The sequence below is a fragment of the Ascaphus truei genome, chromosome 8 (genome assembly GCF_040206685.1).
Source record: "Ascaphus truei isolate aAscTru1 chromosome 8, aAscTru1.hap1, whole genome shotgun sequence".
In the NCBI taxonomy this organism is placed as follows: domain Eukaryota; kingdom Metazoa; phylum Chordata; class Amphibia; order Anura; family Ascaphidae; genus Ascaphus; species Ascaphus truei.
The window spans coordinates 46,771,791-46,786,469 of NC_134490.1; the positions used below are offsets into that span (position 1 = coordinate 46,771,791).

General features: G+C 38.9%; 1 protein-coding gene across 1 annotated transcript in view; it reads right to left on the reverse strand.

Annotated features, from left to right (window-relative positions):
- Nucleotides 1–2,154: 2,154 nt before the first annotated feature.
- The window catches only part of SORCS1 (sortilin related VPS10 domain containing receptor 1), a 442,630-nt gene continuing 430,105 nt past the window's right edge, over nucleotides 2,155–14,679 (reverse strand). Inside the window, 4 exon segments of the mRNA XM_075611820.1 lie at nucleotides 2,155–7,190; nucleotides 11,347–11,504; nucleotides 11,594–11,699; nucleotides 14,201–14,300. Of these exon segments, the coding sequence (XP_075467935.1) occupies nucleotides 7,126–7,190; nucleotides 11,347–11,504; nucleotides 11,594–11,699; nucleotides 14,201–14,300 (429 nt within the window). The 3' untranslated portion in view covers nucleotides 2,155–7,125.

Consider the following 14,679-nt stretch of genomic DNA (forward strand, 5'->3'; position numbering starts at 1 on the left):
AAGGGGAGAAGTGCTTCAGACATAAAAGTAACATTTAGGAAAAGGTGGCCCTGCTCTGAAGAGCTTACAATCTAATTGGCTGTTAGGAAGAATACAGAGATAGTAGGAGGGCGTTCTGGTAAGTGTGTCTGCAAGGGGCCAAGGTTTATGTATGAAGTGTTAATTATCAGCCATGGAGCTACTCATATGCTTCCTTAAGCAGTTGTGTTTTGAGGTGGGTCTTAAATGTGGATAGAGAGGGTGCTAGTCGGATATTGAGGATAGTGTTTGACGTAGATTTGGTTCTGAACATTTTGTGTTTATGTTTTGGTTCTGGCTTTTACCAAAATGTACAGGTAATTTGTTTGGTGTTTAATTTTAACCAAATTAAGGAAAATGCTAAAATAGCACAATAAAGCATAGAAAATGCTTAAAATATGTATAAAATCATAAAAAATGAGGAAACTAATATAACTAAAAAGCTTAAAATAATGTAAAAACACCTATAAATAGGTGGCTTGGTGTTTTATGTGATGGAAGGGAACCCCAGGACCAGCATAATAAAGGTTAAGCCCGGTCCCTGTCTGTCTCCCCTGTCCGGCCGAAGACCCCGGACTCCCATTTTAATATACTCCGTAGCTCCTTGTAACGGCAACTCTTTATTCCTGTAAGATGTGCTGGTTTTGTAAGGGTAGACATGTGCTTGTTGGGTTCCCTTATTCAGCTTGCATATCCAGGAAACTGGGGTTCCACCCGACAAGAAGGGGATGTGTATTGTGAGAAGCAAAGGGTAGATCGGGGATGGTTGGCCCTGGTGCCTGGGAGACACGGGTCCGGAAAGCAGCACCTCTGACTACCTCTAGAAACAGAGACACCATCTCTGTGGGAGATATCTGGCCGGCCAGGGGATCAGTTGCTGGGCAAGCCTTAGTAGGTGCTATTCCCACTGCCCGATTTGCCAACACAGGTGAGCCTTGCTCTGTTATTGGCCAAGGACCAGCATCCACGCTGTGATTTGCTCAGGAACAGCATCCGCACTGTGATTGGTTACCACTCTGTTTCACATGCTTTTCAATGGAAGCAGGGAAACCGATCTGAGCTCCGGGGGTCATTCTGCTGCTGGCTGACAAAGCGCTGTGGTCTGAGGCATTTCCCAGAGACACCCAGAACGAGGCTTGTTCAAGCGGGAGATTCACACCTGCTTTTTCCTTATGACTTGGATACTTGCCGGAGACTCGGAGAACGAGGTTCTGGGCCGATGTGAGTGGGAAATTCAAACCAGCATTAAGCCCTAGGACTTGTATCTTTGCCGGAGCAGCGGAGAGCAGGATTTTGAGTGGGATTTTTTATGTGCTGTCTCGCATATAGATGCACCAAAGTCTGGACAGTCCTTAACTCCTACGGCTCGTGTGTACGAGCAACCCCTTGGTAAGTCTTTCAAGTGGCACCTGGCACCTAGTCCGCTAGTATTCCCCCTGTAACCCCATTTGGTGAGTAAGCTCTGTTGGTGATTTTGTGCTGTGTCTGCTAGCTGCGGTCGGAATAAATGTCTTTTATTTGATTCCCGTGTCCTGTCTGGTGCCCTGATCCAGATGTTAATTTTTGGTCATCAGTGACATTCTGATTTTGGGTTTAGTTCTGGATTTGGTTCTAAAAATCTTAAGGGTTTTGTATTTGTATTTAGTATTGGGTTGTAAGGTTCTGATTTAGGCACAGAGTTTTGCCCATCTCTAGTAAAGTGTAATTTACCAATGAGCTCAGAGACCCCATTCATTAGATTTACTAGGGTTTGCAGCATATAATACATCCATCTTTTTCTATCACCATTGAAACTACCATAACCGCTCACTAGGTAAATGTAAAGCTTTGTTACAACAATGTTGTAAATAAATATGTTCTTCATGTAATCTTTTACTGATTTGCGTGTCAAAGCTGGAATATTGTACTAGTTTGGTGTCCAGAAGCCATTCTTCACACTACTGGTTTTGTTAGAGGTGTGTTAAGCATGAAAAGGCTTTAAAGGAAGTAAATGGGGAATCAGCAACGGTGATAATTCTGGGCACTAGTAGTAACCTGGGTCACTGATGTTTAGTAGAGAAACCTCTGCATAGAAGGATGTGTGTATTCACACTCATTACCACCTACAATTCAGAAACAACAATACAGACTCAATGCTTTAGAGACATAATCTGTTTAATAAATATGATTGTAAAAGCAATAAACAAATAGCAATTATACATTACACTACATTTCATTTAACAGAAAAAACATCAAAAAGTTGTTTAAAATTAGCAGTACGGTAGTTTCAATAATCTAAGAAAACGTTTAAATTGTGTTCTATAAAAATACTGTAAGTTGGCTAAGGTTTGGCTGGCCCCAAAGGATTGCAAAGTAACTTATAGGCCCACTCCACACTTCCTGTTTCTTCAAGCAGCTGTTACCCACACCAGTGAAGCAATGCATATGTTTTATTCATTAAGTGTAGCTTGTACTGCTACATAACTGTCAGCACAGACCACTGTACTAACACGAAAGAAAGCTGAGAGAACCTCCATGGAATGGAAAATCAAGAGCCAGACTTTGAGGGGTACACTGACATTACCCCAGCATGGTAACGCAGTTGCTGACATTATTGAGACAAATGGTGGACACAAGAATGTGTGACCAGCCCCTCCCTTCTCTTTACATTTGTTAAGAAGGGCAGTATGCAGCCTTTTAGTTCTTAGGGTTTTGGCTTAAAATTATGTTCAGTCATTTAAACAGGCCAACATAGATAAAGCCCCAAAAATATAAAAATGGCTAAATTATTTTAAAACTATTTAAGTTTGAGAATATAAAGATGCCAAAATTAATTTTGTATTTAGAAGAATGTCAAATAGAGATAAAGTACAAATCCACACATCCTTTAAAAATCCTGCAATTGTTTAAAAAGAACAGTTGTTGCCACTGCTTTTTGAAACTGCTATTCACACCACTTGTACCGTGCTTTCAGGATCCTTGTGCCACTTTTCCATTGTGAGATACTGCGCCTTGGAAAGCAGGGTAGTATGTACTGTAGGTAGTACATTTTATAAATAAATAAAAAGGGATATGCTTGCAATAAGTCTGCACCATGATATCATTTTAACTGTAAATGTATATTAAGGGGGTTGCTGCTTTGGCCCATTAAACAGGAGTGGCCAACTCCAGTCCTCAAGGGTCACCAACAGGTCAGGTTTTCAGGATATCCCTGCTTCAGCACGGGTGGCTCAATCAGTGGCCCAGTCAATGACTGCACCACCAGTGCTGAAGCAGGGATATCCTGAAAACCTGATCTGATGGTGGCCCTTGAGGACTGGAGTTGGCCGCCCCTGCCCTAAAACATTCACTTTAGATAAGAAATACCCTGATCACACAATGACACGGTCCTGTAAAGCTTTATAGCCAATAATACAATTTCAGCATCTCAAAAATATATCAACATTGAAGTCTGCGTGACGGATCCTGTACACGTTACAACAAAGTATCTGCTCAATTTTAAAATACATATTTTGTGACAGAATGATTTACATTAAAAGCACGAATGGTAGTTAAAAAATTAGGGCATTAAAAATGCTTAGTATAAACACAATGAGACATATACGTTAGGAAAAAGGGAGCAAAAAATAAAGGTCAAATATAGTCTCAGGTTTTACATTATGTATGGAAAACGGGCAAATGTGGTGGGTGAAGCCGTCTTATTAACTGTCACTTTCCATGTTTCTGTAATTTCTGTTGATTAACCTCTTCACCGACCTTTTTATGCTTATTACATTATCACTTGCCTCTTTTATGCTGTAGCACGACTGAAAGAACTGCTTGTATTTTTAGGTGATTAAAAGAATGAATGCTGCCTCGCACAGAAGTAATGGCTTTGTAACCTCCAATGATAAGCTTATTATTATATCCTTCCCGAGGGGGAAGAAAAACCGGAAAGTGACTATTATAAAGAATGTCAAGATCCCCTGTTTTTTGTCTTGATTTTTTTTTTTTGTTTCCTTAGAGAAGGGAGATTAAAGACCTAGGGCTTTTGTTCTACATAGTCCATTGTTGCCCGAAAATCCCCATTGAAGTGATGGAGATTTTTGGACGAAAATGTCCCAAAACAGCTGGATAAAGAATTACCAACTTAAATCAATACCAATGGATCTATTTAGCAAAGCCAATCACAAGGCGCAAGATCCCTTTCAACTGGGATTTTGTCCTTTGATACATTTGTGGTGAAAACCTGGATTCATGAACAATCACCAGAAACAATCAAAACGCTCAAGCAAGTACCAACTGGTTTAATTCAATCATTTAATTTGCCACAAATATGTGAATTATGGTAGAAATCAGCACAGATTTGCACATTTATGCAACACGAACATCTTCACTGTTTGAGGGATTTATTGCCGCAGCTATTAAACCATTTCCCCGTGTTAGCATCTCCGTTACTGTGGTACAAACACATTTTAACCTCTTGGGGTAACTCGAGGAGCTTGGAAATGTAGTTAAACAGGTACCGTATGTTTCCCAAATAGGGTTTAAAGAACACCCCGGAAAGCTACGCCATCAGAAGAATATGGGGGGGCTGTTTTTATTTTTCATTTTTGGCAATTCTCCACCGCTGAAAAGTCAAATACAAGCAGATTGTGAGAGAGTGCTGCGTCTTCCAAAGAAGGGAAGAATCAAGGGTAGAAAACATAAAAAGGCAATTGTTCAAACTGAGCGTAAGGGTTTGAGGTTCTGCACCTATTCCTGGGTATTGGAAGCAGCTTTAATTGTCATCAAGAAAATGAAAATCTGTGCTTTGTGCCCACTGAACGCGCCGTTTAAAGACAATCTTTGCATAGACTCTTTACCATTCATTGTAATACCCATAAGAGAGAATTCTCTGACTCTCCCGGTGCTAAGAACAAGTGTGAGATAAAGGTCGCAGACTACGGGGATTATCCATTAAACTGCGATAGTGCCGATTGGGGAGTTTCCTTTCAATAGTGCCCCAATTGGCACAATCGCAGTTTAATTAATGAATCCCTATTTATAGTATCTCTCTGCTCTTCCTTGTGCTGGGAGTGGAAGGGGTAGATATGTATTTGGATCCATGTCTCTCTAACCCATTCTGTTACTTTGTAAATATATTGTATTGGAGCGGGCACAATTTCTGATAATACCTCAAGGCTGGAGTGTAGATGATGCTAAATCCCAAACCAGTTTCTAACTTAACCCTTTCAGTGCTGGAGGGTCGTGCCACTTCCGTAGCCACAGACCCTCTGGCACTTCTGCATCACGTGATTGCTCTTCGGAGCAATTATGTGATGCTCTTTCTGTTTGGGATGTTGAACCAGTTGTGACAGGGAGAGGACGGACCCCGTCCAATCAGTGTGTTATGCGATCAAGGCTAATGGCCTACAGCAGGAGTGGCCAACCAGTCCTCAAGGGCTATTAACAGGTCAGCTTTCAAGGATATTCCTGCTTCAGCACTGTGGCTCAGTCAAGGTGGCCCTTGAGGACTGGAGTTGGCCACTTCTGGTGTACAGCCTCTAAAAAAAACAAGCAATGGGCAATGACGTCATAAGGGCCCCTAGGGTGGCACTTTTATTTATATATATTGTACGCCATTAGGGCACTGGAAGGGTTAAGTGTTATTACATGGGTATGACTATCAGCCCATGAAGTTCCAAAATAGGTTTGCTGTTGAAAGATTTGTCAATGAACTCAACATATCAAGCAGATATTTGACCACTACTGGATATAAATCATACCCACTAATATATCCTATCAATGGATGTGTTTAGAAGAAATGAAGAGCTATTTATATTAAGTGAAAGTCAAGTTTTTTACATTTGACCCATATCTGTTCACCAGAGGTTTACACCATCATAAATCAGACAACGTTTTGTTTTTTCTTTTGCTACACACATGCTATCACAGAACATACTTTCTTTTGCATATGATAGTAAGGGACATTGAGAGCAGTAACACTGGTAAAGTACTTAGAAAAGATTACGCTCTGATGCAGGGTATTGTACCCGATTCGGCATTAACTGCCTTTGATTTGCATGGCAGTTCTCTCCCCATTGGGTGCTGTACCCCACATCGCAGCTTGATACTGTAAATCCTGATAAGAGACAATTAACATGTGAAGAACATAGGGGGGCGATAATAGGACTAGCATTAACGCGAGTGGATTTCAGTTGCATTATTTTAGCCTTGTAATTACAGTACATGACAGCAAGAATGTTTAATCAAATATTTTAATATATTTAGAAGTGAAATGTGGCTGTTACGCAGTGCTAAATGTTTCTATCGTGCTGCTGATATCTTGCTCAATCTCCTTTAGTTTAAAAAAAAAGGGGAAACCTTTTTGAGCAATGCAGGAGTTCCAGTGTTACAGGCCCCTCCGGCAATAAAGGGGTTTACAGCTGCCATGTGATTGGCTTGTGCCTCATGATGCAGTAACGATGTCACTCACATGATGTCATTCTACAAATCAGAATGACTGAATAATTCTTACAACTTTACAAGGAGTTATATACAATTCTGTTGCATTCCTGCTCCTAATGGGCAGACATTACAGTAACCTAACTTCAACAGTGCATGAAATGTAAAAACCATCACTGCTGAAAAGAACTTTCCATCTGCTTATTCCTCATGATGTATTCAAATTAGGTCATGTCACATTTGACAACTCACAACTCATGAATTCATTTCTCTCTAAGATGTATATATATTTTCTTATAAAGGGTTATATACAATTGTTATCCCTCCCACCCTGCTGGAGAAATAGCACAATTACCTTCTAAAATTGTCAGTATGTGTAATTTTAACAGCTTTTCTGCTAAAGGGTTGGGGCCCCTCCAGCTGTGAAAGAGTTAAATAACCTTTTAACACATATGTATTGTTAAACTACCAGAGCAGTTCAACCCTAAGGTAAAGCCAAGAAGAATTAAAACATGCAAATTCTTGGTATGGAAAGTAATTAACCTTCTACAAACACAACTGATTTGAAAAGAAGGGAGAAGTATTCCATAAAACATAGAACCTGCCACATCTTGATGCATCCTCTTCAACAGGTTTAAAGCTAAAAACCATTGTTTGTTTGAAGATTTGAAATAGTCCGAATGCAGATGTGATGGCTTCCATTCAAACATTTACATAGGTTGGGTTTTCGTTTGTGCTTTGATTCTCAGCAACTGTGGAAATACTTCCTGGGAGGAATGAAAGCATGGTGTTAAATACAGGCGTTCTTGACAGCAGTACTAGAAATTGATAACACACATATATATATACTTGGTAGCTGAAGATAACAGACAAAGGCAAACAGTGAAAAGGAGAGACAAGAAACATACATAGATAAGGAGAATGCTTGCAGTAGTAGGGAGAGACTCACAGAGGAATGTGTGCCTCCTTTATATCATGCTATTTGGTTCTGAATTTGCTTTGCTGGTGTCTATGATACTGAGGTGCATTGACTTGCTCCTTCCCAAGTTATTATTTAGTCCAGCACGGTAGAATAAAGATGTTTCTTTTTATTTGTGAATTAGCGTATTACCTGTTTCACTCTTCCAGTCCATATCAGAGAGCATTGATCAACGTGTGAACATTTTTTCCCAAAACTAATTTTTGAAAATACAGTAAAAATTTAACTTTGTTTATTAAAAAAAATAGAATTTAGAAAATTAGAAAATGTGCAAATAATAAAAAAAAAATCACACACACACATAAAAAAATTCCCTCCAAAATGTGTCAAGAGATTTTTTTGTTGTTGAAAATTAGCAAAAAAAGCAAAATTGATATTTACTAATGAGTGATACTAATCTTGGACCAAACAATATCTTGACCCTAAAGTCTCCATGGTAGTGAAGAGATCTAAAAATCTATGTGATTAATTGTTCATAGCCACTTTGTGGCAGAGTGGCACAGGGAGTTAGAAGGAAAGAGTTTTAGGATCCTATAAATGTGTGAATTGCAAAAAGCCTTTCAGTATCTAATCCCCACAAAGCACCCTTTACTGACAGTGGCTGTAACAAAGAGTTTATAATTAGACAATAAAATCATTAATTGTGTGTCAAAAGATGTGATATGTTGTTTGATGTGTCCATCTAGACTTCTATATGACTGTTCTCTGTACGACGACCAGAGAACTTAGACGCAGAATACTTGAACACAAATTGTATCACTGATGCCAAGTGTGCTTTGAGAAACATAAGAAAATTCCAAATGTGGCGAGACATTTTTTTTAATCTCCACAAGGGTAACTCTCAGTGTTTGAGTACATTTGGAAATGAGACGGCTAATTTATGTGTAAAAGAATTGTAGGCCATAGAAAAAAGGACTCTTACAATGTGAAAGGCAATGGATCTTCAGGCTGCAAACAGTTAGAAGATTTGACATACAGTATACGGTTTCTTTATTAGTTTGTTTCTATTTAGAATGCTGTTAGTATGTTCCCTTTTTTCCACGACAGGTGATGTCAATGAGGATTTTAATCCGGCATATTAATCATCAAGACACCCCCTGATAAAGTAACACATGTAGCGTGAGATATGTTTCTATATTTGTATATGAGACCTGGGAGTGCCATATACTGATGTTTTTGTACTTTGTGAGGAATTGTGTGCTTAATGCACAATAACTGAAACACTATACTACACTTTCAGCCCCCAATACAAGGGTCTCAAATTTAGGAGGATATCAAGTATAAAGACAGCTACTGCATGTTCTTAAAATAAGGTGTTTTTTCACAGGTTTTTCAGGGGTGAAATGCAATGTTTATTTTAATTATCCAGAATACCCACCAGTAAGTTAGCTGGTTCAGCATTTGATTTGTATTCTCTGCTGAGACTTCAAATTGTGGGTATTTCAACAACTATAAAACTAGAAGATTATCACAGTGGGAGACACCAGACTTGCAAACAGCCCGCTGTATGTTGTTTGAGCAAACCCTCCATATTTATTACCTGCAAACTAGCTCAGTTTAAGAAATTAAAGGGACTTCGCTATTGTGTGAATTATCTAGTATGTGATTAACAGGAACTCAGCACATGGAACCTTTCCGCAGCAGCAGCAACAAACAGCAATAATTGTGGTTGCAATTACCAGAAGATTCCTTTACAACAGTATGTAATTGAATGTCTGAGCTACTCCAGCAGGTAGAACCCGTGGCATCTGCCTGTTTCCTGGGTTCCTCGCGGTCCGTCTCCCTGGAATGATCGGCGTTGCCGGTGTCAATTGCCCAGTGATGTTGGAGTGGCGTCACATCACAACCAGAGTAGAGTAGAATCTCAGAGATGCTGCCAGGTAGAATGAGCTCAACGCATTTCACAAGAGTTATGCTTGCTTCCTCGGGAGAATTGTGTTCATCTCTGAGCTTCTGAGACTTGACATGATGCCACTCCGACCTCATCAGGGCAACGGACACCAGCAATGCGATCACTCCAGGGAGACAGACCCCATGGAGAGGGATGCCGTGGAACCCAGGAAACAGGCAGACGCCATGGGCCCTTCCTGCTGGAGTAGCTCAGACATTCAATTACATGCTGTTATAAAGAAATCTTCTGGTAATTGCGACCATACTTGTTGCTGTTTTTATCTTTATTTTTTCTATTGTTATAAAAAAAAGGTTTTACACGATCAAGTGCCTATGTGTGTGCTTCTGCTCACTTCTCCCTGTTATCCTTTGGATTACAGGAGGTTTTGGATCGGGTCCCTGAAAAAGTCAGCACCAACACCCGTAATGGACCTTTATTTGCAGGATTTATCCTTGCCCATTCCTTGTTATCTTTATATTATTGTTTTTACTACAATATATAGTGTACCACTAGGTGCATTGTGGTCAGGGAACAATCTAGGTCACTTCTGTAGTGTTGTTACTACTCGTACTAACACATGAATTATTTGTATTTTTGTTTTTTATGCTCATGGTTTGCTAAACCTTCCGAATCTGTCATTTAATCTGAACCTAATTTAAAACTTTTTATTTCTTTCCAGATTGATCAACCCTTGGGAAATTGTGATTGCTGTCTGTGCTGCTATCCATGGTGCTGATTCCCAAAACAATCTTTTATACTGTATAGGCATGCAAGGATTTTTACCTTAAAAAAAGAAAAGTTAATGTAGAAGTTCATAATTTGGCAGAATAATTCCTGCCTTGTTCCTGGTGAGTTGGTGCACTCACAAAACACAGTAACTGCCACGGGTGCGCTGTAAACCACTGGTGGTGTATCATTGTATAATACTAAGGGTAAACAACAGATGGTACAGGCACTCCAGGACAAAGATCTCTGTGAGAACCGAAATGTCGATCCTTTGAACAAAGTTTCACCTTATTTTTTAAACTCCACTGGAGTGCCTGCACAATATTTGTTTTACCCTTGGTATTCTACACTGATACAAAGTATCTCTTTCCTAGTCCCATTATCATACAAAATCCAATTCCAAGAAAACATGAAACACAGTCTTGTTGTTAGCTCTGCCATGTTAGGTTTGTACAGAAATGTTTTTCCCCAGAGTTAAAGTTTCTCTTTTGTCTTTTGAAGAAGTTAAAGATTAAACATATTTGTGGAGTTATAACTACGGATAGTAACATTTAGCGGCTCCAGTCTCTATGTTGAAGAATATAACAAATTATTGGCTGCACATACTGCTGGTCATCTTGTTCTGTGTTTGTGTGTATCAGCCCTGAGTTGTTCTGCTGTAGGAAAACAGGCCATCCATACTTGCCTCTTCACAACTTGCACCAAGTGTCACATGGTAGCTATATTGTGTAACTACTGTATGTTTAGAAGTTTCACAATCAGTAATTTCCAAAACAACCACTTTTGAATTTGCAATATAGTTTACTATGTTTATTATATCTTAAGACTTACAATAAAGAGAGCACATTTTAAATGAATAATGACTTCAACTTTCTACCATGCATTCTATACAGCCACCACATTAGCTACCGTCTTCCTTCTGATGTGATCCACTACCTAATTCTGCAGGTACAGAACTGACATTATTAAGTTATGTTATGAAATGATAAAAGGCCTAGTATATCTATAAGAGTGTTTTTTTTAATAAAAGTTTTTTGAACAGGTAGATATTTAGTTCCAACGTACTATGGTTGGGAGTTTATTCCCTTTTATAGTACAAGTCTCAAGCAATAAAGGAGTTGAGTTGAACACTTACCAACCTTTCTTAGTGTTAGTTAAGACAGGGTTACAACAAAGGGAATAAGTAGTAAAGAAAACTTACACAAAGTCTATGAGCAGGAAAGAAGGGTTATACACAGTGCTCTATGTACAGTCATTCAGACAGGTAAGACTAGTCAGTCGGGTTCCCGCACAGCCAATCAGGACTAGCTACTTGGAAATTATTTACCTATGGGCTGTGTTTCCAACTTGCCCTCTAACGGCTGCTCAGGACCCATCGGCTCACTGTGAGTGACAATAGCTGACATGCTCTCACTGCCTGGACTGACCATCGCTCGCTCTTTCTCATTCTGCATCTGTGCATAAACATTAATTCCCGGAATTTTCCTAAAAACATCAACAGAGACCATCATTGCTGTGAACATTGACTGTCATGTACTGGTCACACCTGAGATGAGAAATAGGACCAAAATTACCTTTTGAACTTGTATATGACAAAGACAGCCAATCCCACAAAGACCACTGACAAAAGCATCAGCATTGCAGAGCCACTGTGACTGGGAGTCAGGTCCACCAAAGGGGCTAGAAAGAGAAAAGGAAGTACAAGTATTCCATGTACAGTATATAAGCTTGGTCTTATTATAATAGCAGAAACATATTTACTAAGCAGTGCTACTCCATACCAGAGTCTTAATTTGCGTAGGACAAAAAGTTTACAATCTTCAGTAAGACAAAATGTTTACATTATACACTTAGATAGAAGGTTGAGGAACGCTCAAATGCCAGGTAGAAACTTCAATAAGACCAAAGACCATCATCCAAGGAAAATAACGTCAGAATTAATAAGATGTGTAAGTAATATAGCCAACAATTATGGGTTATCACCCCCTGAAGACGGGTAGTGAGAAGCAAAAGAAAGCCCCCACCATCAATCTCATTGGGGGGTATCCCTGTAGCAAAAACAAAATAATTACTCACAATTCCTGGTGTGGCTGTATGGATATGCTGCTTCCAAAGTGAAGTATACAGTATGCAGATGATGTAAGGAGCGCACAATCCGGTAGGAGCAAAGGGAGGAACCAGGTAACAAAAGCATAAATTTATTGAGTCATCAAAACATTAAAATCCAACGCGTTTCGAACATGTTAGCGTTCTTATCTTTGCTCCTACCGGATTGTGCGCTCCTTATATCATCTGCTTACATTGTACACTTACACAGGTCTGTATAAGACAATATAAAACTCACAATTCAGATTTATGCAAGACAACCATCTTACCATCTACAATGATACAACAAAAAAAACTTTCTTGATGCTGATAACAAAAAATAAAACTATTAGTCTACTGCATATGCCAAAACAAGAAGACAGATGGAGGGTAAGATAAGATTTTATAAGGAGAGTTAATTTTGACCGAAGAATAAATGCATCTTCAATTTCTTCAAAGATTCATAATAATCCATTCTGTTCATCTTATCTCTATAATACACTTTAAAAGTTCAACAGCTACTGTATGGTAAGTAGGACAGTGTCAAAAAAAGCAAAAACAGAAGCGTTAACTAATGACTAAGTAGAACTATTTTCATGTAGACTAATTTAGTTCATGCTGCATCCTATGTACTGTATAGTGAGATGCATTGTGCCCCATATTTATAACAGGGGCTCGGTGAACATCTGCTCAGTTGTTAATGGAATGCAAGAGCATGATTTGATATTCCCCAGAACCTTATTAACAATTTTCCTTTGCTAGATGCGAGATGCTACACACAATGGACGCTCTTATCTGCATCCTATACTTCTTTCGTAGCTGCATTCCCTGGAGAATTTTCTACTTTCTCATGGGCTCTACTGCATCTGTTATTCCAATCCGTGCATGAGTATTCAGATACGCCACAGCATTTATATGGAATTAACAAAAGTTGGCTTACAGTACCTTATAATAATAATAATAGTTTGTTCTTGTATAGTGCTGCTATTTTTACGTAGCGCTTTACAGACAGTCCCTGCCCCGTATTGCTTCCAATCTATGGGTTGTTTTTTTTGGTGCCTGAGGCACAGGGAGATAAAGTGACTTGTCCAAGGTCACAAGGAGCCGACACCGGAAATTGAACCAGGTCCCCCTGCTTCAAACTCAGCCCCAGTTGGTGTCTTTACTCACTGAGCTGCTCCTTCTCCCCTGCACTAGCACTATAAGCACTAGCCCCTAATAAAGGAGAAAGCTAGTTACATTTAGGAGAATCAAGAGGGGGTTGCAAATGGGCTTTCGGTTGAGCATGTTCTTAAGAAAGTCATGTTGTGAACACTTGAGTCAATGTATCAAGGTGCTTTTTATCAACTTTGGTCCAGTGAGAAAATTGGGATGGGTGTAGTAGCCTTAATGACTTGCCTGAAGCAGTATTAATGAGTGCACCAATGTTTTTCTTTGTTTATTTGGTGGTGGTGGGAGGGGTACACTTAATCTTCTAGGTCTGAGATAACATTAAACTATGCACCTAGGTAAATCAGTATCAAATGGAACAAAGTGGAATAACATGTTCGATACAATTTAGCACCAGCACAAAATGATGCAAGAGAAAACTCATGTTCTATTTCAAGGAAATAAACTATAAAATGTCGATACATAACCCACTTAATTTGCTTATTTTACATATCCCCACCCTGAATGCATAGATGTGCAGTTGCTCCCCTGTTCGATGTATGACAGACAAGATGGCTATAGAATTAAAAGGTTTATCTAAATGACTGCCTGCGATTGCATATACGTGTCTGAAAAGTTGTTCTAACAATGCAGTTCATTTAATAAATTATTATTAATTTTGGGATACATCAAACATTACATTTTGGTACGTGTTTGAGAAAAGTATATGAAAAAGTATTTATTGCATTTTTGTTGTTGTTAATGTTCTACCTAGATTGCTAAATGAACTGTGAATCCCACACAAAAGAAAATACGTTTTTTTTTTTTTTTTTAAACAGAGCTACTGTATATCCATTTTATTATTTTAAAATATTTTACGGATCTTACAGAATTTAGAAAAAAGGTGCAAAATGTAGGCCGAATAACTGCAATAAACTTAAAGTTACCTGCTGTTAAATGAGCTGCGTGCACAAGAATACGGATCCCAGGTTTCAGCTCAAAATGGACCAAGTCTTGATTGAGTTTGTTGATGAATATGTCGGATATCTAACATACAGTAAGAAACAAGCAGGCAATTAAAAAAAAATACTTAAAGGGGTTTTCTTAAGTCACATAGCACGATGTACATCAGCAAACCTGAAATTAAATGTACAGTAGGGTACATTAAAACATGATTATTGCTTTGGTGGTCATTTACTTACTACAGTAACCACCTGCAAAACCTGAGCAAAAGAATTGCACCAGATTTATCTAAGTAAACACTCCTATTGCTTTCAATGTTATTCCTTGACATTGGAATCCACACATGTCCCCGTCACCACTCCAATATGCGATTGAAAAGCTCAGGAGACAAAACATATGACATAGAACTGAAGGTCAAATGGCCACAACTTCTATTAAGCAACAAGATGAATCCCTTATTCTC